The sequence below is a fragment of the Tyto alba genome, unplaced genomic scaffold (genome assembly GCF_018691265.1).
Source record: "Tyto alba isolate M040663 unplaced genomic scaffold, T.alba_DEE_v4.0 Super-Scaffold_14, whole genome shotgun sequence".
In the NCBI taxonomy this organism is placed as follows: domain Eukaryota; kingdom Metazoa; phylum Chordata; class Aves; order Strigiformes; family Tytonidae; genus Tyto; species Tyto alba.
Genome location: NW_024881276.1, coordinates 43637219 through 43665009, shown reverse-complemented (window position 1 = coordinate 43665009; position 27791 = coordinate 43637219). Strand labels below are relative to the sequence as shown.

The following is a 27791-nucleotide window of genomic DNA, read 5'->3' as shown; positions in this document are numbered from 1 at the left end:
GTCACGGCCAGCACGTGTGGCTTAAGCGGTCTCTGTTACATTTTCTTTATGTCACTGCACATGATGGAGTAAATCCAGCTGGGCCTGAAATGATGGTGTGGGGCTTTTTAATTTCAAATATAATTTTACAGGATTATTCCGCAAGTAGCATCAGGTGTTCAACTGAGTTGCCGTTTCAACTCCAACTGGAGAAGCCCCACTGGTGCTGGCACTGCCCAGCACTTACGCCCGATGCCCGCCAGCTGCAGGCAGGGCCCTTTCCTGCCCCCTCGTCCCGAAACCCTCCCGTCCCCGCTCTTGCTGGTGGCACATCCAAACCGGCACCCAGGGGCGAAGGCGGCACCCGTGCCTGTCCCTGGGCAACGGCGGGGCAGAGGGCAGTGGGTGCCGCAAGCCTCACACACGCCCCACGAGGAAGCCGTGGGCGGGCGTGAGGTGACTTATGAGTCCGAGAGCCCGCCCGCCGCACAGCACAGCCTTACCCCGGCAGGCAGCGAGTGCCTCGGCGGCCCTGCGGCAGCAGCCGGGCGCCCATGGCCCGGCACTGAGCCCCCTGCCTCCTCCCTGCCTCAGGGGCTGGCCTCGGGGCCGCTCGCCCCGGGGAAGCCGCAGTACCCCCGGGTGGCTCCGGGGAGGGAAACAGGACAGGCTGAGCTGCTTGCGCTTGTGTTTTTTCGGGACAACAGCAGGCAGGAAGGAGAGGGGCGCAGCGGCGGGTGCTGTGGCTCCTCAGGCGCCATTCCCCTAACCGTGTACCCCTGTCCTTCCGGCCCAGGAGCTACAGGAAGATGGCGTGCCTGCCTGCCGCCCCGCCAGCGCTGGGGTTGAGGAGGTGGCTGGGGCTCGGGTTCTTCATGCTACTCTGCCTTAGTTTAGGTAAGCAGGAGGGGCCGGCGTGGGAGCGAGGGAGGGGGGGTTTGTGCTGGGCCCCAGCGGGCAGCAGCCACCCGTGTGTGGGTCAGCAGGGGATGGTGGCTCCCAGGGCGCTTGTTCTGGTGCCTTCTGCCCGGGCTGGGGGTGGCTGGCTCGCTCTGATAACCGTGGTGGCAAGCGCTGAGGACCTGTGAGCTCTTGACTCCCCCGGCCAGGCATGCCGGGCTGCGGGCTCCCAGGTGGGGTGAGAGGAAGGAGGGTGTTTTCGGGGTGGCTGACGTCTGCGGGGAGCGTGTGGCGCAGCCCCGCAGGCTTCGGCTTTGGCGGAGGGGCGGTTTCTGCAGTTTTTTGGATGGCTAAAAGCGAGCACGCGGTGGGGGAGACGGGGCAGGGCGGTGGGTCGGAGGGGTCTTGGCCGCCTTGGCAGCACAGCGCACAGCAGATGCTGGCTCCAACGACACAAGTGCCCATCAGAGGACTGCAAGGACTGGCCCCCGTCCTTCTCTGAGGACCTGCCTCAAAGCTCACTGAAGTCCACAGGTCCCTCCTGACCTCAAGAGGCTTGGGATGAGTCTTCTCAGCTGTGTGAAGTGTCAACCTCGAAACCACACAAAACTCACTTCTGAGCTGGGGTTCATTGTGGATGCAAAATAGGTTGTGCTTATTGGCAATTTTAGTGTTTCTTTGCAGCTAATGATGCTGCTCTAGAGCAAACCTGGGCTGAACTGAGGCTTTGATTAAAAAACAAGTGATGCAAAATTAGGAGTTTTTCATGCTGATGTTGTGAAACTGGGAGATATTTGATGCTGAGTTTCATTTTGAGTTTCAGTCTTAGAATCTTAAAACAAAACTCAGAGAATTTAATAGAGATTGAATCACAGAGCTCACTTTTAAAGAAAGCAACCACCACCTCATGAGATCTCTGCTCTCCTGTCTTACCCTGCACTCCTTTCCCTATCTCTGTGCTTGCGAAGCACGTGTCAAGCATGGATATATTTTGCCTGTATTGCAATGGGCAAACAATCTATCGTGTGCAGAACTGTTTCTCTCTCCATACTTCAAGAGCTTGTGGTATGTTATTAATGTAATTACGAGCATGTGGTTATTCGCCAGTTGCGTAGTTTCTCTAAAAAAGATGCTGATTCCAGGGACAAAGATGGGCAATAGTTGGATATACAGTCTGGTGCATGCTAATATCCAGTACTAGAAATAGGAGTTTGGTAATAGAAAACTAGGTGTTCCTGTAGTTGTCCCTTTTTTTAATATGGTTTACTAAGAGAATTGTAGTTTATCTTGCTTTCCGTCTCTCCATCTGTCTTAGGCCCCTGCTTGTAACTTTCAAATTCCCTTTCCAGTTTCAACCAATTTGGACGGGAAGGCAGAGCTGGCAGAGATGCGGCGTCCGTGCCCGATACGTGGAAGCCGCTGGCTAGCCACAGGCAGCACCCAAACAGCCGGAGCCCACGCTGCCCCTCCTCCAGCCCAGCTGACGGGAAGGGCAGGAGGCGGCTGTGAGGGGGCTGTAAAGAGCGTGGTGGCACCGAGGGCTTGGGAATGGGCTGGGAGGCGTGGGGAGAGGTGCCTCGGCTGGGAAACACAAGGGACAAATTCATAGGCCAGCAGAATTTGGTCATTCTATTGCTGAGAAGACTTACTTCTCCAAATCTGATCAATTACCAAATTCCGGGGTTTAATTCTGCAAGAGGCAAAGTGGAAAAACAAAACTATTTTAAAAGCATTATGTCAGCTTTTGTGACCTAATTGTTAGATGCTTCCCACACAATGAGTCTATGGAAGTCCTGGTGCCTCAGGAGCACTTTGCTTGGCAGACTGATAAGATGCACTTCCTTTCCTTTCTCTCTCTGTATGCATGCATACACACCCTGCCACCTTTCTCTCCAAAAAGAAATATTCCTAGGTTAGTGACACTTGAAATTACATGGCACAGTACCCACAAAGGAGTGGTTTTAAAAGCTTTACCGGCACATGTAGGTGACGCCTTCCCTAGGTCGCCCACAGGGACCACAAGGACCGACTTCTGACCTTGTCGTGGCAAAATGGTGAAGCCCTCGGAGTCTGCCGTCGCCCTGCCAGTGGCTTCCCACGCACTGTTAAGCGAGTCACCAAGGCCAGCATTTACAGAACTGACATCAGGGTCAGGCTCATGATCACATCAAGGCACCGTCAAAGCCAACACCCAGAGCCTGTGGCTACACCTTGTGACCTTGGGTTCAGCCCAGGTGTCCTGGTGCTCACACACCTCTGTGCTGTAGAGCTCCGAAAGGTCAGGTAGCATGCTAGGGTGAAAGCAGGTGCTCTCTGTATACCCTGTGTGAGTAAAATAGTAATATAGGGAATACCAGGCTGAATTTTTACATCATAGCAGTAGAAGGCATTAATGGGGCCTTAATTCAAAAGGATGATTTGAAGGTTGTGTTTTATAGGAAATCGTGTATGCCCAAACTATGTAGCCCTATTTGTTTCCCCTTGAATTGAATTTTGCTACTCTCGGGTTCACCTGAGGTGACCCACTGAAATGCCAGTGTAATTTAGAGCTGCTTCTGAGATCTCATCTGCTGCTGGAGACACTGATGTGCATGAACACCCTGCGGTCTCAGCACAGTGGAAAAGTGGCAGAGCAGCCTTGATTATAGCACAAACTTATTTATTTACAGTTTGAACGCATTGCCTGTATCCTCATGGGCTTGTTTTTCTCCTGCCATTACACCTTCACACCTACCTACAAATTGCAGGATGTTCTCAGTCCCTGTTCATTATACTAGGAAAATGTTGCTAGAAGTTGCTCGGTACGACTTTTCCCTGCCCTGTGTGCAAACACGGCGTAGGCAGTGCCTGCAGGGACCCAGCGAGCCCTGCTTTGTGTCCATGGAGTATTCCTTTTAAGCTTCCATGGAGTCTTTTTTTCCAACTGGGGACAGCCTAGTTCTTGGTTTCTTCCCAGTGGTGAAATTTTTTGGGAAGTTTTGAGGAAAATCCCTACAGCTTTTCTGAGTTATTGGAGAGTTGAGAGGGGGGGAATATCCACTTCCCTCCACATTGTGAACGAGCACTGGCTCACAAGTAACTCAGCCTGGGAATCCCCTCTCGCATGTTACTGCCAATAAAGAGCTCGGAGTGGAGCTGGGTTTTAGAAAGGGACGAAGAGGGTTGAGTACGAGAAAGATTCCCTGTTTCATGGCTACCCCCACGTACAGAAGTGCCTAGCAATGAGCTTTAGGTGCTTGACATCTATTTTCCATGCCAGCTCTGGTATGGGTTGTGCCTGGGGCAGATTTCATGGCGGAGATGGCAGAAATTTTTTCTTTATGTGCCAGATTTGCCTACTTGATCACTGGATGCAAATTGAGTTTCTGTCTTATTGCTCTTGCTGCCTTCAGCTGTTTTTTTAATTTATTTTTTTTTTTTCGGATGAGTTTCTGTCTCCCACTGTTCCAGACATGCAGAAAAGAAATATCCTTGGTTCAAAAACAAGAGCAGCGGAACTAAGAAACTACTTTTTCTGTCTGCCTCTCTGTCTATCCAGAGTGAAACCTGCTGTAGCAGCTTGTCTGGAGAAACAGAAACCCAACTGAAGGCTCCTGCTTTTGCCAATGGACTTGGTTTTACTTCTTCTGTTGTGTTTTTTTTTTTTTTTTTTTTTAAATAATTCTTTAGAAAAAACACAGAAAATTAAACATAGACAAGCTACATTCTCACACAGTCGAATAACAGTTATATACCTGCATACCAAGTTTGTGAAGCTACTGGTCGAACAATCCTTTCACCCACATTGTTTCCTTTTCCAGTTAGATCAGAACGAACCCAGATAACTCTGGTGAGCTCGCATTACTCTGAGAGCAACAGCTTTTTTGCATTTCTTGGATCACTGAGACATTTGTAACCTTTTTGCAATGTGAGTGTCAGACGATCCTGCATCTAAACATGCAAAGTTTGGGGCTGAAATTTTTATGCAACTGCAGTAGGTTACCGGCAGAAGTTGCCACCCTGTACACCCTCACGCCTTTCTTGCTCGTTGCCGCCTCAGTTCTGAGTTACAAGCATGGTTTAATGGTTGCAATTAATCAGACGTAAATGAAGGATGCCATTTACAGAATTGAGTTAGTTTTCTGTAGGGGTCAAGCCTGCTCTCTTCAGTGCCAGTTTGCTTTCACACCCAACTCTGTGTACCCCAGGCAGGCTGCACAGCTGAGGGGGCCACACAGGTCATTGCTGCCGAAAGGTGCAACCTTGTTCCTCTCTCCTCTGCTTCTGGCTACACGATCTTCCTCTCCTTTGCACTAGTTCTGATACATGCCTGATCCATGGATGACCTAATTCACCTTCCAGTTTAGCAGAAAGTTTCTTTTTTTTCCCTTCATTTAAACCAGTGTGGCATATTAAACCAGCCTCTGGAGAGTCCTGCAAGGAAAGCAGTAGGAGCACTTGGGGTTGGAAAGGAAAGGGGAGCCGGATCCCTTCTGTTTGTGTGAAGAAGGCATAAGAACAGTGCCAGTTTGTCATCTGGCTGCATCTCAAAGTTGTGCCAGGCTGGAGGAGAATTTCCATGTTCAGAGAAACTCTCCTTCCTTTTAAACATGTGTTCCCTATTGTAGGCGCTGAGCACATGTAGATGTGGTATTTTTCATGAGGTGGCAAGGCAAGTGTGCTGAGCACAGTGAAGTCTGTTTGCTTGGTGAAAAGAGGTCGGTATTGTTTTTTAATAGGTGAACTTTATATTTAATTGTAGCTGTTCTGTCCCCTTGGAGGGACATCACCATTGGGAGTCTCAGGAGGTCATTTGGGAATATGTAAATCTTTCCCAATGTGGAAATGCCATGGGCTTTGCTTCTGTTTTTTCACTATTATGCTTTTAAAATATCATTGGTCCCAGGGGACCCCCTGGCTGAAAATAAAAGTGCTGACTGCTGGCGAATGGTGGCATCTCTAGCTATACTGCACTCAAAGGATGTTAATCTTTTGGCGAGCTCAGAATGCTACCATATCATAGAAAACGTTGTTAGAAAAGACCATCGAGGCAGGTCTCTGTGCACCACTGCTCTCACCATATAGGTACCCTCCTGTGTAGCTCTGAACACCCAGCAGGCAAGGATTTCATCCCTGCGCCGGGGGAAGTGCTCCAGTCTGACCAGACCTCGCTGTCAGACGCTGCTTCCTACCCGCCGAGAGAGCCCCCTCCCCGTGCCACCCTGCCCTGCCCAAACCTCCCATTTCACTCCCCCTGCGGCTTTGGCAGCTTTCAGACACCTCGGGACTGCTTTGGCCTCGTTTCCTTGGTCAACCTTCAGCTGATTACCATTTGCCATGCTGCATACTTAGATGGGGCTGTTTAATCTCCCCGCCAGCCAGCCCTCCAGCTGCGGGGTTATTGTCAACGCTGTCCTCTGCAGAGCATTTGTGAGTTAGTGCCTGATCAGGGACCAGGTTTTTATAACAAGATAACGGCTGGCAGGACTGTGGTGTTGTTAGCTGCACTGGTGAATGTTACTATGGCTGTAGGCAAGTACTTAAGAAGCAAAAAAATTTAAAAACAATGGAATTTTTCTAATTTTAAGTGTGCTTTTGTGAGAGGTATCATACTTGATTTTCCTGGTTACTGGGCACTTTCACCTTCTATTAGGTTCAAGAGTGGGCTGGCTACATGGGGAGCACACGAAGCAGTGAGATTTAGCAAGCACTGAAGAAAACTGTGGCCTTAAGCGGTGGGGAGGACTTCAACTTCAAAAGCTGTGCTGCGAGAACAGCAGTATGCATGGCAGTGGTACTGAAGGAATTAGGAAAATTATCTGAGAACATCTTCAGCTGGGAGATAAATATAGAGGAAGTACAAAGTGATCCAGCCAGCGAGAGACAGAGTCTGCAGGGGAAAAAAATTAACAAATTTACGTTTGTCTTTGTGTGCGACAAATCTCCCCCAAAGGGCCGTCTTACACAACTGCCACATCTAGTTTCTGCCCCCAGACTGGAAAATCATAAGAGTGCTGAGCCTGTTGCAGGAATTTGATCTCGAAGGGAACTAAAATATGCAAATCCTCTGAAGACATCCAGATTTAGTGTCCCCCGTGCCCTTTTTTATTCTAGTGGGGTTACCCACTCCCTGTGCTGGGAACGGAGAAGAGGGAAGGTTCAGAGAGACTCTTCCCTTCACTCTTTTCCCCAAGTCAAAGATGTCCTCCTGTCCCCATGGCGGGTGTCCCTGCCAGCATGCAGCACGGGCCATAAGCGAGCTCTCCTTCCTAAGCGACACCCATGTGGAGGGCTCAGCAGGAAAGGGGAAGACCTTAAGACATGATATAGTCCCCATCCCACCCCAGGTACTTTGGCGTCTCATTGCTTGGATCTGACCTCCTGGCTAGCACCAAGATTAGAAATTTGCCGAGTGACTCGTGAACAGTCGTGATCTTACTCATGTTATAAACAAAGCAGACTGGACATACCCAGGCAGTGGGCTTGTCCCAGCCAGGGCAGTGGTGACTCAGAAAGCAGTAGATCTTTATCTCAAGAAGTACCGAAACATGAGCTGGAGCAAGAGGGAGGGGTACGGGCTGGCTGGAGCTGCCCCAGTGCTGCAGCGAGCCCCATTACCGAAGTATGCCAGATTCCCTTTCGTCTTCTCAATTACTAATTGCAGATCGTGGAACTTTTTCATGATTAATGGACTTTCCTTCCCTTTGAAGCCAGGTTTTTGACAGAGTCGTGACTCAGTAATGGCTCTTCTTTTTGTTCCCCGTCTGGCTGGGTTGCCTCGCTGGCTTTTGTGGCAAAAAGTCAATCAGAGGGTTGTGAAATCTGCTTTCTGGTGAGCAGTGATTAAGACTGTAGAAAGCAGAGCGTTCGATCTGCAACCTGCAAAGGAAACGGCAGTCGGAGGGAGGGCTTCAGCAGGAGTGCTGCCTGTCCAAGAACCTGGGCCCCCATGGGCCACCAGCATGTGTTGAGAGCGCCCTGTGAACCTCTCTAAAATGAGTGTTACCTGCAGTACAGCACTGCTTATCAAAATGCGCTCAGGGAGACCGGTGAGACTGATCGTTTCATTTGTCATCAATAGGGCCTCGAGTTAGCACGCTCTTGGAAGAAAAACGGGATTAGTGCGCACCCTCAAAGATGGGCTGTCTTTCTGTCTATAGGTGCAGAAAGGTGTCCTCTGGTTTTCACAGCTGCTTCATGACTTCAAGAGTTTCTTCACTAAAGGCTTTGCACGTGAAACAAAACAGCATTAAAATGGAATGTAGGATGCTGAAGGAGTCAGGCACCAAAACACCACGGGGATGTTATAATCATTGCCAAATCAAGCAGTATAGAGCTGGGCAAAGCAAGGTTACTGTTTCATTCAGGAGGAATGTGGCAACGTGAAGATGGGAAGTGTAAAAAGCCACCTAAGGGGTGCCGGGCCCTTGCTATACTGCTCCTAGCAGGGCACCGTGAGGTTACAGCGCAGAAGCAAGCAGAGGTGAACTTTTAGAAAAACCTCTTGAAACCATTTCCCCACCTCATGACATTGTTGTAAGCTACGGTTGATCCCATTTCTTAGTTGCTGCCAGCACAGCTGACTGGCATGAGCGGGTACGGGGAAGGGAGACTGAGTGGAACTGCTGCCAAATGAAGCGCGTCACTGTTTTCCTTCGCGATGCCGCCTCCTCTGCTCCTCTCCCTCACCGCATTTGGGGTGAGGAAGGGAACATGACCTCACAAGAGGTCACTGTGGCATGAGCGAAGCAAACTGGGTTTGCAGCTGCTTTGCTTTTCCAGGGATGCATAACGCAGCTGAAGGGTAGCAGCAGGCCTGTAGCTGGCGACCGGAAGGTTGGGCTTTGGGTTGTGCAAGGGGAAAGGGCGGCTCCTTCCTTCTCTGTGTGCCAAGACCTCCCTTTTCATGCCTCTACTTGCTGAAGTGAAGTCTGGGGGGAAGTTGCCTAGGAGGCTTGCCAGGCACTTGTGTCGGGGTTAACATGCAGTCACAGTCTCCTTAAAGAGGACGGCCAGCAGGGCCTGCCAGAACCCACTTTTCTCTGTTTCGTTCCATCTTTCTCACTGCACAGGGTCTTTACAACAAAACGCAGAGGAAGGCAGTGTTTTTGTGTGCTGCTGAAATGTCACAGTGTCTCCATATAGAAGTTATCTGGGCATCTAATGGGGTCTTTTCTGTGATCAGTGCATTCACAGGAGTCTGTCACAACGCTAATTTAAATACAAAGCATTTCTTTACATATTCCAGTGTAGCACAGGATGTTTGCTGAATTGTAACTCCTTGGGAAGCTTTGGGAGAATTTGATTCCTCACTGGTAAATTCACCTAGGGAAAAGACAAGACCAAGGGGGACTGTCTAGCCCTTTAAAGACTCAGCTTTTCAAAATTTCTCAATTTTTCAACTGATTATCTGTCTTGATCAGAAATCCCCATAAAATACTGCATTGTCCTCAAAGGATAAACCCTGCAAGCTTGGAGTGAATGTGCCGTTCACAGAAAATGCGGGGCCTAAGTGGCAAAATTACCCGGGGACTGTTGGGTGTGATTCCCATGCTGACCCCAGGGGATGGCTGCCAGGAGAAAGCCACAGCTCCACGAGATGTGTTTTCCTCAGTTACCAGAAGTGCCCGTGCCTCACCGTGACATGGTGTGCACCTCCTCCCAGGGCTGCCCCAAGTCCCTTTTTCCAGCCCACACACAGGTGGAGGGCAAGAAAGGTGTCAGTGCCCCAACAGAGCACGGGTCCCAGGTGCATGGTCATAGGCACTCAGCGATGCCAATAATTTAAGAATAGAGAGACCAGCTGCTGTTGCAAAAATAAATAGGGAACCTTACACAAGGCTGGTTTCGCCCTTCCGGTTTTGGAGGGCCACCAACAGTTTGCCCCTCAGAGCTTTTTGCAGGACTGTCAGGGATAAAATGTCCAGATCCACTGTTTCACCTGCTGCTTACACAGGAGCAGAGGACTCCAGGCCCACCAAGAAGGAGCTTTCCCTTCATGTGTGTTGCTTTGTGTGTTGTGTGCAAAGTGATATAATGCAAGGTAAGACAAAAAAAGGCAAAGCAGTTTGGAAGGTCAAGGAAATAGGGAACAAAGGGGAAAGAGAACGGCTTTGGGGCTTCTGTTCAACAGGAATTATCTGAAGGTTGCCAACAGTTCAACGCTGCTTCTCTAGAGTGTTGCATGGTCTTTTACAGCCTTTTACAGTCAAATGTCTCTGGACGACTTCTGTCCCAGAGGCAATCTGCTCTCCCATACTGCCTGACTGTATGTGTGGTCAGGATAACCAAGCTGTCTACGGCCAGGGAATTTCTGAAACAGGGCTTGGGCAAGGAGTGAAGGAAATGGGGTTATGGGCTCAACAGCTCTCCTGCTTGCTGACTCTCAGAGCAAACAAGAAAGGACAGTTTTCCAATACACTCACCTTTCTGTTCTAATTAGCCCTGCCATATGGGGCATCTGCAACACAGGCGTAGAATGAAACAAGTTTTTCTGTCCAGGGAACAGAAAGTCAGCCCTTTTATCAGTTCAGTGTTGCCACACGCCACAGGCTTCCGGTGACAGAGCAAGGTGCATGCACAGCAAGGGAGCGGGTGGGCTTCAGGGGTGGTGGGGAGAAGAGAGATCTTTTTTTTTTCTAGAAAAGTCATTAAAAATTATTTCCACAGTGGATATCTCCCCCACAGCCTGGTTACAGAGAGCATTCAGCACAGAAATGGGATGGGACAGAACTGAATTTTCATTTTTGCTTTGCAGTTCACCTTTAAAGTGAAAGGGGACTTTTGTGGGGCTGAATGACTCTTCGTGGACTTTGGTTCCTTCAGGCTTGCAGCATTCAGGTTGCAGTTTCAAGGGTGCAGAGCCTTTTAAGGGTAGATGTGACATCAGCAGGAGTTTCCAGCCCCTGCACATGTACTGCCGAGAAGGTTTTTGTTCTCCTTTTGGTTGCAAAGGAGACTCCTAGGGGCAAGGCTTGGAGAACCTCATGCAACTCATGATGCGATGTCACCCTGACATTTACTGTACGCCTACTCTTCCCCTATTGCTGCAAAAGAAAATGGAAAATTGTCTTTATCAGGCTCCACAATCCCAAAGTTTGACTGGCTGCTCTTGTGAGTCTCTCCAGCAATACTAAGAGCTGAACTGTGAGAACAAGCGAAGATGTGACCAAGGGAAAAAACACACACAGACAAATACATGCAGACACGCAGAAGGAGGAACTTCAAGAATCACAGCCTAAAGTGGGCTGCTTTTAAGGTGAACAGAAGGAAATGCTTTTTCACACAGCATGTAATCAAACTGTGCAACCCATCGTCACAGGATGTTGTGGAAGCCAAAAATATACATGCATTCCTGAAAGGGCAAGAACTCTTCCTGAAGGGTAGGTCTAGCAGTAGCAATTAAACAGCTGATGTCAAGAAATCCCTAAATTCCTGGCTGACAAGTGTTGGCAGGGTATGGCAGTTCTTATCCCGTGTGGTGTGAAAGAACTAGCTTTTCTACCATTTTGCTGTCGGTTGCTGGCTGACACAGGTCACCAGGCTGAGTGGGCTCCTGGTCTGCCCCAGTCTGGTTGCTCAGAGTCTGCGATGCATTATAAGGGGAAGTACAGGTAGTGAGGGGAAAAAAAATGAGTCTGAATATTTCCCTTTGGAAGACCAGTGAAGTGGCTGAGTGGAGGGAAAACAGTTAAACGAGAAGTTGTTTATTTAATTACGTATTCTATTTTCTCTAATTAATAGTAGAACATTCCATAGTGTTGCCAGGACATCCCCAGTATTTTTCAGCATGTTTCCTACAGATTTAATGTAAAGCGTGCAAGTGGGAGAGGGGTAAGCGTGCCACAGAGGAGCGGGGTGAAAACTTACTTCACATTCTGTCCCAGGCTCTCTGTCTGGGCTTGACTTCAGCCAGCGGCCCCCGATGCTGCCCCAAGATCCAGCTGTGCCAGAGCACTGGCTGAGCATCTGCTTGTCTCCCTCCAGCACCGGCAGCTGGAGGATTGCAAAGCTCCTCCTCAGGGTGTGCGGCTGGGCACAGGCCAGCGTGCCCCAGGGGTCTTGCTGCCGGCTGTGCGACGGCGCCCCAAGGGTCTCTGTGAGTCACCGCGGAGCAAACGAGCCCGGGAGGGGGGGCAACGAGCTTGTGGCTGTTTGGGATACTTCAGCTGAACCTGAAATGTCCCAGCACTCCGGTCACGCCCTGAGCACTGCGCTCTGTGCCTGCGCACAGCTGGGGTTAGGCATTGGCTGTGACAATAATGTGTGAGCCAGCATCAGCCAGACCTTTCTGGGGGCGGGTGGCCGTTCTTAGGCTCAGCTTTGACCAAGCATTCAGTTCACACTTCAGGCACAGACTTTGCACGCGGGGTCTCACCTCCACCGATGGGTGATGCTGGACTCTCTCCATCAGTGACACACCGCCTGGTCAGGACTTCCCAGCTTTTTCTCAGACATGTTTACTGAGATCTGTTCTGCAGGGAAGGATGAAGGAATTTCAATCTTCTCTGTCTTGAGGCTGGCTATTTCCTTGTTTTTCTACTCTCAGTCAGTGGAGTGCAACAGATTGGTATCCCCCTTCCACTACTAGAGATGGATGCTAAGGTAGTGAGGCCGAGGCAAGCGGTGCAAACTTAAAGGAACCTGACCTCCTGGATTAACAAAACAGAGTGCGCAGGGATAAGCATCATCCTGAAGTCTGCACAAACTCAGGCAAAAGCCCAACCGTCTGCCCTGGCCTTGGTGCAGCACAGGACCGCTCTCAGTACTGGGTCACTCTTCCAGTAACAGCAGGAGCTCCTCGCTAGGCTGCTCCCTTGCGTGTCAGGTCCTGGCTCCTGCGAGCACCTTCCCACAGAAAGAGGAAGGAGAGTGGGAAAGCAGGGCTGATCATGGGAGCGGAGTGCGTGGAGGTTGTAGTGCGAAGCAGGGGGATTACTGCTAACCTGGTCAAAGTTGCAGCTAACTTCCCCCTGCAAGGACCTCAGCTTGTTATTGGAGGCACATGCCTGTATGCTAGGTATGGCACCGACACAGCTGCTGGGCAGGAGTTGGGGAATGCCTGTGCTGGTTTGCAAACAATCCCAAGGGAGGCCCACAGGCCTTTGCAAATATAAATTTGTTTTATCTAGACGAGGCAAAATTGTTCCTTTGCTAATACTAGGAGGCTGATGACAGTATGGCCGCAACCTTTGTTTATCGGTGTAGAGTTGCTTCTAGCTTCTGGGATCATGAGTGTTTTGAGTTTTTTTCCCAAAACCCCCCAAGCCCCTAAACTAATAGTCCACTGTGGCCCTGTTTGGCATGTAGGGAGCCCACTGGAAAGTGACGCAGACTTTCCAAACACTGATCTCTGAAAGGGGAGAGCAGAGGAGGTAGCAGTTTGAGCATGTATGTTTCCATCCTTTTACATGGACAATGGCAATGCTTTGCTCTGAGGTGTGGGGTTTTTTTGAAAGGGACAGCAAAATTTCTGTTCAGGCAGATAATTCTCCTGCCTTTGCTTTCAGAGATCCAGGCAGAAATCATCATGTGCCCACTAGCTCAGGACCCTAAGTAGGACTGGAGCATCACAGAAAAGGCAATACCAAGGGAGGCCTCCCCTCAGTGCAGAGCTGAAGTTGTAAACAGCTCGGTCGGTGATGATGTACATTCGTGGGTGCAGACAGAGCCAAAATTGGTGAGCTCTGTGCAGCAGGTCCTGGCAGAAGGCTATACCACTGTCTCACTAACTTTTTTTTGCCCCCTCACCTACAGGCTATGCACTGGAGAAGAAAGTAGTCAAAACCAAAGTGGGGGAAAAAGTTGGTCTGCCTTGTTGTCATGAAATTCCCAGCTCGGAAAGCCTACACAATTACCGGGTCTACTGGCAGAAGAACACTACGAAGGTAGTGCTTGCCTATGCACAGGGGGAGATGATCTTCAAGCACAAGCAGTACGAGAACCGGACAGAGATGGACATCAGGAACCTCACCCTGTGGATCTCCCCTGTGGAAATCCTGGACAATGGCTCTTACCAGTGTGTAGTTCAGCAACTCAGAACTTTGCAGAACTCATTTGTTGTCTGTGATGAACCTGTCACCCTCTTTGTCACAGGTAGGTGGATTGTCTCCTGACACCCAAGGCTTTCTGGTGCCAACCTCTGGGGGTAAAGAACACTCCTCCAAGCTTTAGTCATAGTGTAGCAGATGATAGTCTTTCATCAGGAAGCCTAAAACAATGCTGGAAGGTGTGTTAACTATTTCCATTCTAGCAGCCTCCCTCCTTACCTTTACAAAGCTATGCCAGGTACAGAAAATTTGCCTTTCCCATCACCAGCCCAACGTCCTCCCCTTGATGCCTCCCTCTTGGGAAGGGACCCATCCCAGTACCCCTCCCCAGGTACCACAGCTGGTGGGTGCCCTAGGCCACCTCTGCCCCTTGCTGTCTTTTGGGCAAAGCAGAGCCCAAGCCCTTGGTGCATGGGAATCATCCAAGTCAAAAAAATGGGGTGGCATTGCTTCTCTGTGGCCACGGCAGCATCCCAGCCCTGCAGCCAAGCCCTGGGAGCCCAGGCTCTATGGGGGGCTGGCCAGCTTGCCAGCCCCCCTGCAGCTCCACAACGGAAGGCTGAACTCATCTGGAGATTTGAGGCTTTTTACCTTAAAGAAACAACCCAAGTTCTTTTGCTCAAAATGAATCTGAATCTTTTCTCTGAGGCTACAAAAAGTTCCGTTGACATTATTTTCCATTTCCAGCACTGTTTTTGTTGCAGTTGGTTTCAACCAAAGGCAGAGATATGGGTAACATATATAAATATATACATACATTTGAATACCTTTAGCACCAGAGAGTTCCAGGAATCTTCCAGTGAAGTCAGTGAGTGAGCGTTCCCCATCTGGATTGAGGTTCATCAGAAAGAAAAAAACAAGCTCCTGAGGTTTGGCCATTGCCTGCTTGTTTGAGGGCATGGTGGGCATATGTGCGAGGAGACAAATTTAGTGATCTTTCTGGGAACTGTCATGAAAAAAGGGAAGTGCACTGTCAGCACCCTCTCTAGCCGTGAGGGCTGAGGACTTAACTGCATGAAAAATGCGAAACAATGGATCTCTTTTGCTCCCCGCAAATACTCCAGTTTGTTTCCTTCCAGAAATCCCCCGGCTATCTTAGCAGGCCTGTTGTAGTAATTGTGGTAGACGTCTGCTCCCTTGGTAAAGTGGGATCAGTTATTCTGGGGATCAGGAAAGGGAAAGCTCCCCTCACCCCGGCTGGAACCAGGCTAACCTGAGAGGTGGAAAGGTGTTACTCCCTGGTGACTGATCAGGATGCCTTGGTGAAGCCGGCTGGGATGTTTGAAAGGACTTTCCAAACTGGATGTCTGTGCCGTATTGCTCAACAAATAGTAGGCCTGGAAAGAAATATGGGTGTCTCCTTGTCTGCCACTGGCCAGCCATGCAATGTTGAGCAAGTTTCTTTCACTAGTTACTAGTTCCTGAGTAGTCTAGACCAGGGGTTCATGATCAGCAGGAGCTGTGGGAGACACGGTAGGATTGCAGGGCCATCTGCCTTGTGCAGACCCCAGCAGGCACGTGGCCAAATGGCGAGTCAGGCAGGGAGCAGTCCCAGGCAAAACCTTAGCTGCTCCAAAAAGGGTCATTTTGCAGTGAGTTGAGCAACCGGCTGCAGGTCTCTGCCTGGCCTTGCCATGGCTGGGGCTCGCACCTGAGGGGGTGTGCGGGCCATGGACCTACAGCTGGAAGGTATGGGAGGGAGAATTTGGTCCCTTTGGCAGCAGTGGTGGTGGTGGTGGTGGTGGTGTCACTTCCACCCACCAGGAAGCCATGCTCTGAGTTTGTGTTGCTGACTGGTGCCTCTCTTGCTAAAGATGTGGTCCCACAGAGATTTTTCCAGTAGGAAAGTTGCCTTAAATAGTTCCTTTGCCACCCCTTGTCTCCTTCTCGTCACCCTGGGCTGTTCATTGCAACATGTGGGCATCCTCAGTTGTACCAATGCAACTGCTTACAGTAACACAGTGAACCAGATTGGCAAAGGGAAGCAGGCTGAAAAGGACACCACCTTTCTTCTCCTTCTCCTCTCATATTAGTCCTCTCATCCATTACACCATGCAGCCTCACAAACACAGCAATACATCTGACCGGGCAGGAGGGCATGGAACAAGCTGTGTGGGTGGGAAACCTCTGAAAATTGTCTTTGGCAATGAGAAAAAAGTCCATTGAGAACATGGTCTGAGAAGACCTGTGTATTGCTACACATTTTTGCAATAACTAGTATGACTTGGTCTTGCTCTCAGCTGGGCCTTCTCGAGGGGCTTTCATGCAGAAAATGGAATTCAGTCTCTTGCTGGCCATCCCGGCTGAGAGACCAACATGTGACTCACCTCCTTTCCCAGCAGAGATGGACCCTCTGTGAACTTCTGGCTGGGATGGGACTAATGCGGGAGGGAAAAGGAAATTGTCTACCATTGCCTGTAATACGGATTTTTATTCAGCCCTGGACTTTTCCTACCTGTTTTATGATTTCTTTCTGTTGTTCCACAAACTGCTGTATGTACAGAGAAATGGCAGTGTTGGAGAGGTGGGGTCATGAAGTCTGCGTGCTGCCCAGGGAGGAGAAGCAGCAAAGGCCAAGGCCATGTCCAGTCAAGGCAGTGGGGAAAACGCACTAAGAAAGTGCGCTAAGGCACAAGAAAGGCCAAGCAGATTATGATAGATGAAAAATGCCCTGTCAGGGAGTCTTTGCTTTCACCATGGGTGATGGGGACTGCAGCCCTCACTGTCATCTGACAGAATGGTAACTAAATCTTTCTTACTTCAGCTGACTTCAGTAAGCCGAACGTCACAACAGAAGTATCCGCTAAATCGTGTGAATCAACTGAGATGGTGGTAAGATGTTCTTCTCATGGAGGTTTCCCCAGACCCAAAATCTCTGGATTTCTCAACAACAAGTCCGTGGTGTGGAATGCCAGCTGGGTGTCCGAGTCCAGCCTCAGCCTGTACAACGTCACTGGCAAACTATGGCTCAACGTGACCAAAGACGTCAGCTTCACTTGCTCCGTTGAATACAATGGCTTTGCCAAGTCCACCAGTTTGCTTCTGCGTAGGTTTTATTACTAATTTGTGTTACAAAACCGTTTTGTTGAATCTGCTGAGTTGCCTCTCTGACAAAGCAGTAGATTTTGTGTAGCTGTTTATGCAAGGGTGACCCAGTGATCCCACCTGTGAGCCGCACACCAAAATATTTCAAAGGCTATAGGACAGCAGGGTTGGGAGAGGAGAGTTACGACAGTGACTGACAAGCAGAGATGGCTCTGTCTTCCTGGTGCTCAACCATGAGTCACAGCTGGGCTGAGAGGGCAACTGGATCTCGTCGTGATCTGGTGATGTCAGCCCCAGTGGCTCCCACGGGTTGGGGTTGCCCCCATGCAGTGCCCCTCTGCACCAGCGCGGTCTTGTTTCCAGCTGTGTGACACAGACCTGGTTTTCAAATGGAGGGACTTGAGAAACGTGTATGCCGTAAAAGCCACAGGTTGCACTTAAAAATAATTTCTTCATTTAACAAGCATGTTTGTTCCTGCTGCTGTGACAGACACGATCAGCTGGGGTCTAGACAAAATTCTGCTTTCATACATGTATTTAATATAGGGTTAACTCATATGGAAAAAATTCCATCACTGCGTGGCTTAAAAGTGATAACATAATAGAAATATCTGTGCTTTGAAAACCTTGAGGCACAAGTGGAAGCAGCATGAGGGAAGGCAGCACACTACAGTCCAGATGTTTTGCAGTAGAAGGGGATTTGCAAGAAAATTCTTAGAGTCAAAAGGATTTTTTTCTTTTAATGTTGTTACTAAAAAAGTATTCTGAAATGTCTCTGGGTCTGATGTTTTCACTGTAGAGATAAGGGCACCTTCAAGGGAAGCTAGAGAAGTGCTGTTTTTCCTAGGGAATTGTACCTTATTCATCAAGGTACTTATTCATCAATCTTACTAAAATCAAAGGGTCTCGTGAGGAGAGGTGCCATTCAGCTTCAGGACGAATGCCAGAAACTAGTGCTTTATGAATATTGGTTATTACTGGATGTAGTGCATAATGTCCCTAGAGATGGTAATGGAAGAAGGTTGTGAATAGCATACTACATGGAAGAGAAGAGCAACAAAAAAAGTAATAATAGTAATACCCTGTTGTCACACAGAATCTCAGAGGAGGGTGCAATCAACAGTGACAACAGCAGTCACAAAACCCCCACGTTTTGATTTTTAAGATGTGGAACCACTCCCATTTTGATATGATAGAAACAGTCCTCCAAACAAATCTTTCATGATCACAGAGTTCCAGGCAGAATACAGCCTCTGGTAAACATAGGAGGCAAACCCTACAGCGGAGGGGAAGGTAGTACAGCAAATCAGGCTAGTGGCTTACAAATTGAATGATGCTTAATTGTGCCAGGTGGAGATTATGAAAATCTGAAGACCTATGAACATGCACCAAGTCTGTTGCTCCTGTTGAATCAGGCTTGCCCTGTACTGTACAAGAACAGCCCATTATCTACTCTAATGTCCAAGTGGCAGAATGGTCATCTCTAGTGGTGAAAAGCCAAAGGCTCCAGATCCACTGCTACTGAACTCTGCCACAACATTCTTTTCCCGCCATGCAGAAAAGAGTCTATTCTAGTTTGTTTAACGTATCATTTCCCATCACCTGTGAATTCAGAGGGAAAAAATTTAGGCATATATCTGGTGAAAACAGTAAGAAAAACTGCAGAGTACCTTTGAGAATGGAAGTCTTCTAGATATGGACTCAGACTTTCCCACCAAGCCTAACCAGTTTCTTTAAAAACAGCTTATGAGTTTTTAAATATTGCCTGTCTCAGTCCTGTTCTGGACAAAGACCCAGCATTTCAGATTCTGTGGATGTGTTAAAAATTTCAGCACATAGCAAGTGTGGGGGAATGGAATATGCTAGATCTGTCTGTTCATTTACTGAATAGTTAGATTTTCAGGCTGACTATCTGAGTTAGAATTTGGCCAGGACCACCAAAATTCACGTAATTGCTCTTGTATGAAAATGCCAATATGTTGTTGGGCCCTTTGTTTATGTCTTATTTCTTCTGTCTCAGAAAAAACAAGTAACTGCATTGTCCCTACTGTGCCTCCATCTTATAATGTCATTACTGCTTCAAGTATCATCATTATCAGCTTCCTTTTGGCTATCACCCTGGCAGCACGATACCTCCCGAGGCGTGGTAAGTGTAGCTCCTTTTTCAAGAAACAGTCTCATACTGCTTATGGAGTTGCTATGTAAAATACATATTTATAGAAACTATATTGACACTGTAGGTATTTTTGTACCTTCTTCTCATTTCCTTTTTTTTTTTTTTTTCTTTCATGCAGCATCTACTTTCACAAAATCTAAGTCCAGCTCAGGACTTTCCTACATTTTGTGTGCAGGCAGCACTAGGGTTCAGGTTTGAGGGTGAAGGGCTGATGGGGACTTTTGACAGAAGATCAGAATATTTCCAAAATCAGGAGTATACAGAATTGAAAAGAGTCATAAAGGTCCATTTTTATGTATTAAGATTCTTGAAGATGCCAAGAATCTTGGTGATCTTGATAGATACAGCTGAGCACTGACATTTTCAAAATGGGATCTCTCTACACACCCTACTTAGACAATCCCTCAGAAAAGTCACAGAGCCAAAGTTACAAAAAAATGTAGTGCTAGGGCCACAGAAAGGACTTAAGCATAGCAATGTCCCACTTTTAGGTCAATCCCAATTAGGAAAGATGGATTTGTCTTCTTTGTGCGGCCAAAAATGGCACAGGTGAGTTGCCCTGTCCCACCCACCCTATGAAGTCTTCAATAACTCCAGACAAATCTCCAGGAGTTTTTCAACAGCAAAAGGGACCTCAAGCATCTCAGGGTTAGCTGGCAGCTGAGTGGATTTTATTATTTTCTTTTGTGGCTGAAAAAAATCTCATTTGCTAGCTGTTGCTCCTAATCATGTCTAAACTGACCTAGCCAGAAAGCCCCTGTAGATGTTGGTAGGCATCTACTGGATTTGTAAAGGCAGCTAGGCATCCAGCCAGCATTGAAAGTCAACAGCAGTAGATGTCTTATCCACATCCTGTTAGCAGCTTTGAAAAGCAGTCCTGGAGAAAGGCGGCAGGCCTTGCAACATGTTATAAATATCACCCAATCAAGTTCTGTCAGGTGAATGGGGAAGTCAAGTCTGGAGACAAGAATCCCACACCGAGAGTGCTCTGTGCTCAGCCCACTTAAACCAGAAGCCACCAGTCTGAGCGCCTTAGCTCATGACGGTCGCAGTGGTATCCCTCGCTGGGAAGAGGTTATTTGCTGGGCAGCAGGGACTTAGTTCACTTGGGGACACTTGTACATTTGTCATGCTTGTGTCTTCTGCTACCTCTGTTTCCACTTCAGACAAGTTCACTCCCGAGTCAGAGGTGTGGAGGTAGCATTACTATTATTCTTTTCCGCTCCTCACCAACCACATCCCTTCAAAAACCAATGTGACCACTGAGTCAGGCCAGGCCGAATTATTTTTTGGAGTTTTATCACAAAGAAAGGAAGCTTCTAGAAGCCAGTGACTCTTGGCCACACCTGTGTGCCTCCTCATTTTCCACTCATGTGCCCCTATGACACCAGTGCTGGTTCTTCCCTGTTGTTCCCCGGGGCCATGTCAACGGGAAAGCAGCAAGCAGGTTGAAACCAAGAAAATCACAGCTGATCACAGCCTGTGCTGTTAGCTGCGTGGATAATGAACTTCTAATTACAGGAGAAAATGAACTGGAATTGGAAGATTTGGCTCTAAACAACTATAGGCTGGAAATTAAAAGGTTCCTTACTGTTAAATTAGTAAGATCCTGGAGCATTCCAAGATAGCCTTTTATATAGAAACCAAATTGCTTTCAAAGTAGATGAAAACAGCATACCAATGTGGTAAAATGTGACCACCTGCAACAGCATGGGACATGGCTGCATAAACTGGAATTTCCCTTTCAGTCCGGTTTTCCTAATATGCACAGGGAGTAGACTTGCCGAGTCAGATGGTGCTATTTTGTACAGCCACTTTCCAGACCAGGTGTATACTCTAAGCAACTGAAGCTAGAGATTCAATTCAACTTCCCAGTTTGTACAGTTGTCACATTTTGGTGCTGCTGTGCATTGCCACCTCGCTGGGAGGGGAAATACTTGCTTCCTGCTGGTGTTGCTACAGGTCACCTTTCAAGAGCTACTGTGGGAGCTCGGCATAGGTCTGACAGTACCTCTGTTGTTCTGGCATATGGAAAGCTGAATCAGGAGCTGCTTTGATGCTAAGAGTGGTTTCTGAGCTCAGAAAGATGTGCTTCAAAGAGCTGAAGTGTGGGAGGGAAGAAGAGAAAGATAGAGCAAAACGGAAATGAGAGTTCTCAGATGCGTGATTGTGGTGGTGACCAAAACATGTACATGCTTTGTTGAGGTTCACAACCCCCTACTTTGAGAAGCTCATAGCCTATCTTTGCGGTAATTTAAGAATGCAATATCTTCAGATTTTTTTTTTTTTTTTTTGGCTCTTCAATTAATTTAACACAAAGCATCAAGATTAGACCAAGATTAGAGGTCACTTAATGAATAGCTTAGAATTCATGTTGTAAAATTTGTGCAAGTACAATTTGCTGTAATAGTACAGAGATGTTCAGCTTGAATTATTAAACAAAAGTCATTCATAGATGCTGACATACTAATGGGACCTGTTTAATGTGAACTCCTTTTAATGTGAACTCCACTGAAGAGTTGGTTGGTTGGTTGGTTCAAACACCGGCAATCTTTCACTCACTTGATAAATTGCATTTAGTGCCAGATAACTTTTACCATTATTTCCCTTCTGACCTTATCTTAGCACATAGCAACCTGTCTTTGTGCCAGGCTGAGGTCCTAGCCCTGTGCTAATGAGAACTGGTTTATCCATATGACACTATATAGATAACATTTATATATAACAGGGCTTCCTATCAGATCAGACTATGGCTGTGGGCCAGTCATATTCAGATGTGCTGCAGGGATAAGCCCTGACAAGATAAAATAGAAGTAACTAGACCTAAAATATGTCTTTTTCTTTAATTTATTCTCTTCTTCCTTCCCACTCTCAGTTAAACTTTACTTTGTTGAAGAAGACATTTAGATTCAGCACTTTTATGTCTTCTGGTATTCCAAATACTAATGAGGGATCTTCTTTTTCAGTCTGTTCTTACTGTTCTAAGCATCAAGATTCAGTGGAAGAAGGTGTGAAAGAATGTACAAAGCCACCCATGAGCTCTAAAGTGTCATCTGAAACATCATCCCTATGACCAGATCGCATTTGCAGGTAGTTTTCTTCACCATTCTTCTCTTGGCAAAATAGTTTCTCAGATACCATTAGATTCTCGTGTGATATTAGCTCACAAAACCATGTGTGACTTCTAATATGAGTGCATGCTGTCCTTTAGGGAAAATGAAAGCAGTAGGGCCCTATTGCCAACTCAGACACATGGTGTTTCCCGGTCAGGTAACTAGAGGAATGATGCTCATGTTGCTTGTGGGGCACTGCTTTGTTTGGGTTTGTAGCACAGTCATCCATCTATCAGGATCTGCAGTGACATCCCCTGCCACTGCCCCCGCGCTCATTTCATTGGCCTCCCAACTAAGAACTGGGCAGTCTTTTAGTTCCTGTCCTGTTGAACTCATTTGTGAGTAGCTCATCACTACCACAGGTCCCACACGTGGGTTCATCCCCCAGAGATTATTTCTGTCTGATGCCCTGTGAGCCATGTGCCTGATCAGATAGATGCGTAAGCACAGGAACATCACTGACGATAGAAATAAAGGACTGACCAACTAGTGGTGAGGGAGAAGTGAAAAACAGGAGAACTTCAGCTTTCCCAGTAAGATTAGCAATGCCAGTCCACTTCTGAGATATCTCCATCCCCTTCAGCAGCTGGAGGGACGGAGAAGGAAGTTTCCCCGCTAAGACTTGCCCAGGAAACACTCGTATTTTGAAAGGAGTTACTTTCGATAATAAAGTGTTGTGAAGGATGGGCTGGGGAAAATTCTAGCTTGCTAAGGGTTTATGACTGCAAAGCATTATATTCATTTTGGCTTGAGAGCTCAGCTGTGTTCAGGGCTGTGTCCTCCAAAAAGATATTTTTCAAGTCATGAGACTTAAGGACAGATTAGCAGCTAACTGTTCTGATTCACATCGTTATCCCAGGTGACTGCATTTCCTGCTCTTACCACAGCATGCTGAATTGCTAGGAGAACAGCTGTGGAGTCCTAGAAGTCATGAATTTGTCATGCTGTGCATTGCAGCAATCTAAAAGCTTAACATTTTTGAGATGGAAAGGAGGGGAAACTATCATTCAGGCCACCCATCTCATTTCCAAACCTGACCACCCACTCATGTTTTCCTTTGGGGAAGGCCCTATCTGGAACAGATACCAGAGCCTGGGTTAGCATGAATTCTGGGGGGTTTTGTGATGGGAGTGGCAGGAGTTCACCTACTGAATAAATCCAGTCTGCCACATGCCTCTTTTGCTATAAAAGTTTGCCAGGCTTTTTCTGTAAGTGGCTAGTGTTTCCCAGCTCCGGCGCGTGGAAGGGCTGCTGTCTGCGGGCCGGGGTGGAAGCTGTGCTTCCCTGGCGGCCGACTGTCATCTCGCAACCCCGTGATGTGCTGAGCCATGTCCTGCCGCTGCTTAAATAGGGGAGCACATTCATTAGCCACCCTCACCTCGCAGAGGGATAGCACCTCTGCACGGCCCAAAGATTTTTCAGAGTAGGCGCCGGGCCAGTCCGTAGCGGGCCGTAGCGCCTGTCTGGAGCTGCCCAGCTCTGGCTTTGCTGTAATAGGAGCCCTCTTGTGGAGGGCTATCGCAGGTGATCCCCGTTTGCCTCGGCTCTGCAACATTCTGGTTTACATTCAGGATTAGGAAGAAGCGGGGGGGAAAAAAAATCGGTAAAATCTTTTCTTTGTGCCCCTCAGGTTTCTTGTCCCGTGCATTCCGCACTGCAGTCCCCACTGCTCGTTGTACAGCAATGCTTATTGCGTTGACCCTTTGGCTCTCTGAAAGGGGACGACAGCAGTAGAAAACCCTGCTCAGGAAGACTGACAACGTAATCTTGTGTGAATGAATACAAAACCCCAACTACGCCACAGAAACTGCGAGGTGATCTCCTTACAACGGGGTCACTGCGATGCCAGCCGGGAGGACCCTTTGTGTTCCTGCAGTGGAGCGGAAGAAGAGCGTCGTCAGCATCGACACGCCAGTTCGAGAGCTTGGGCTCCTCTGGCTTTGATGCTGGCTCTATGAAAATTGGGGTCTGCAGAGCCCTAGCAGGTAGCCCACGCCCGCCTACCCCTGTAGTGACGCCGAGCTGGCCTTTGGGAGACCCCAGACCCCGACACACAATCTCAAGTCAGGTTGTGCCTCCGTCTTGCAACTGGGAGCAGCTAAAATGTCTTTTATATTCAGCCTCACGCAGGTACCTGCCAGTACTGTTTTCTGTGCTGAAGGGCTTTGGATTTGGAATTGACCATTACAGATGCATGTCCCTTTTCCCCTGAAGAGGCAATAATGCACACACTATTCATGAAAAAGCACCCTGGGGTGGGACGATACGCCTCATGATTATTTTCAGTGCTATGAGACTTTTTAGGGAATGATACATACTGATGGCACACCTAGCAGCTAACTAATATTGCTTATCTACAGCAGTGGCAGAAGTTCTCGTAACCTTTCTCTCCTGAAAGGACGGCCTTGCCAGCCCAGGTACCAAGATACCAGCTCCTCCAGTACATTACTCGGAGATCCAGGAGCACATGGTGGTGCGTGTGAGTGCACGCATGTGCACACCTTTGCACATACACACGTGCAAGCTTTTATATGCATTCCTTCCTACCCACACTCGCAAAGCCCCATTTAAATTTCTGTGACACTCAGTGGTTATCTATCTACTGTAATGAAGTGTAACTCAGGACCTTGCTTCATAAACACAGGTCTGCTTTAGTTCATACATTTGCCTAGGAATACTTGTTAGGGTAGGCTCTCCAGGTTCTTGGAACTCTCTCAAGACACATAGGAATTTACTTTGCATTGAACGCTGCTGCTTTCTGCCAGCGTTCTCTCTACCCAGCCAGGACTTGAAGGAAGTTCCCTGCAGGATGCTAGCATTGGATAGGACTCATCTGATCTGGGTGATACTCTTGCCTACTGTGTAGGAAAAAGCGGTTTCTCATTTTGAGGGGAAAAGAGGAAAAACCCCCAAGCCCCAACAAGCTTCCTAAGCAACCCCGCATACTAACCTAACTCAACCCTGCCCTCAGTGTGACAGGTTTGTTTTTCCCTTTTGCTCTGTCCCACAGCAAGCTCTGCCCATTCCCTTACTGCTCTATCCATGTGTGTAGTCAGCAGGGCAAAGCGAAGTCTAAAAGCACCACGCCGTCCTCTTTGTGGGGTGTTTTGTTGCTTGAGCTGTTTATCTTGCTGGAACACAGCAAAGAAATAGTCCATCCATTTCACTTTTTTCTAGCGGGTACTTATTGAGGGAGAAATTGCTGGAGGAAATAGGAGGACTAAAATTGGTTTATAGAAGATTGAGCTATGAGAGGTTAAGGGATCAAGTCGCTAGTAAAAAATAAGACACCACTCCCTTTCTACTCCTGCACAGTCATGCTGCACCGTCAGCTTTTTTACTGCTTTCCCACTGTATGAAGTGAAACGGGAACTTCAGAACATTCTTACAGAGGGTCTTTTGACAGAAAAGGAGGTAAAGTGAGTGATGAGGAAGCAATAGTCTTTGCCCTTGTGCATTCTGGTTGCAAGCAGAACATAGGTGACACAGAAGTGTTTCCAAAAGGCAGCGTGACCTTACTGCAGGACTTTGTGTATGGGCGATGGTGTCTCTTACTTTTCAAGTTTCCTTTTCTTTCAGTCCATGCTTGTTCTTTCCAGCACAAACTGCTAGCTTCTTGCAGGCTGAACACCCTCTTTGTGTATTTACTTTGCTCATTTTCAACACTGCGCTTCCTTTCCTGCTATGACCACAACGTATCAGCCACACCACAGCTCTGACAGTCATACTGGCACGTTTTCCCTCTGATGACCTCGTGCTCTTCTCCAGCTCCTGACTGATGATCACACAGCCTCCTCAAGAAGGGTTTGCCTTTTGCACTGTGCCAAACCTCTCTACATCACCACAAACTCCTGTGACACTCTAAGTAACTCCTTCTAAAGGAAACAGAAAGTTTCACTGACAAATATGTCTAGCATGTTTGGTTTTATATTCTTGATGGGCAGGTTATTTGGTTTATTTTTTCCTTAAGCATTTATGCTATGATTCATGTTTCCTATTGCCTTATGCTGTATTCAGTGAATTGCACACAAATGGTTTCTGTGAGACCTTTTCAGCTTAATACCTGGGTCTTTGTACCAGGTGGGCTGCTCTGTTATCACAGGTATTTTGTATATAATATTTTTTCCTGGGGTTCCTCCTTTAATTGTATTAAAAAATAAACGGTAAACTCAATTTCCTCTCCTCGGTAATAGAAGATGTCTGTTCTACATACTGGGAAGTGGTAGAGCCTTTCAAACATTCACACGAGCCCCAGCCACCATTTCACAGCTGCTGAAAACATACGCTGTGTAGCATCAAGGTAGGTGATGCAGCTGGTTGACAAAGCTGTAACAGGTACAGCTGGCACCAGGACACCGCTCTGTTCAGCGTGCTCACCAGCAATGACCAAATGGCACGGGGGTACCCAACCTGCAACTTCCATGTATCTCACGTCTGTCATTTTGTCAGGGATTAACAGAGCAGTGTAGCTACGGTGCTCGACACTCAGTTTGCAACAGGTCTTCCTTCTCCCTGCCAAGAAGGAAGGTTCTGTGCAAAAGCAAAATCCTGCATAAGATGTTCTCACTGTATCCCGGCTACTTGTGTTACCTACTCTGAAAGCAGAGGAGCTGCAACTTCAGTGTTGTGCTTCTGCTGGGGGTGGGGTGGGCAGTGGGGGTGTGAAGAATCCCTTACATTTGTATGGAAAAAATAAGCTCTGAACCACCTCTTCACTCCCTGTTTGGACAGTGACTTTAAATGCAAGAAATGAGGAAGTGCACAGAACCAAATTCAGCAGGAAACAGAGCAAAAAATGGCTGCTGAACTTGAGTGTAAGTGGAAGTCTCTGCTTCCCCTTGCTAACGGGCAGCACAAGGATGTCTAGCAGCCCTTCCTTCCTTACATGGAGAGAAAATTGACACAGCTGCTACACCTTGGCTCTGCCTACGCTCCCATGGAAGAACATCCCTGCATCAACGGTCAGACACAAGATTAGTATTCTTTAGAAGTCGCACCAAATACCACTAAATGGGAATAGAGAAAGAATGAGCAGCGACACAGCTAAATGTCATCAGAACTGCTGTGCAGCTGAAAGTGTGGGATACTGGGTGGGGATGTAACAACAAAAAAAGAAGATAAAAAAAAATATATAAAACAATGCTGTGTAACCACAATGGCAAAAATGTGACTCAGAAAGGCCTCCTATTTTTTGAGGGGGCAGAGGACATTAACACTACTGTCACCAATGCATGCAAAGCTTAAAATGGGGAGTCACATCCATACCTCTGCTTATTCAGATCCTTCCTGCTGTTTGTTGGTGAGACAGACAGTGGGACTGAGCGCACCCTCACCGAGTTTGCTGACCACACCAAGCTGTGCAGTGTGGTCGACACACTGGAGGGCAGGGATGCATCCAGAGGGACCCGGAGAGGCTGCAGAGGTGGGTCTGTGCAAATCTCATGAAGTGCAACAAGGCCAAGTGCAAGGTCCTGCACATGGGTCGGGGCAATCCCAAGCACAAACACAGGCTGGGCAATGAGTGGATTGAGAGCAGCCCTGGGGAGAAGG

The 27791-nt window shown here is 47.9% G+C and overlaps 1 protein-coding gene across 1 annotated transcript; it reads left to right on the top strand.

Moving 5' to 3' along the window:
* Positions 1-481: 481 nt before the first annotated feature.
* On the top strand, positions 482-26431 carry CD80 (CD80 molecule). The gene is made up of 6 exons (XM_032988233.2): positions 482-876; positions 13615-13953; positions 16672-16953; positions 18973-19098; positions 22095-22218; positions 23872-26431. Exons 1-5 carry the CDS (start codon positions 789-791, stop codon positions 22199-22201), a joined length of 942 nt encoding a protein of 313 aa, XP_032844124.2. The 5' UTR covers positions 482-788; the 3' UTR covers positions 22202-22218; positions 23872-26431.
* The last annotated feature ends 1360 nt before the right edge of the window (positions 26432-27791 follow it).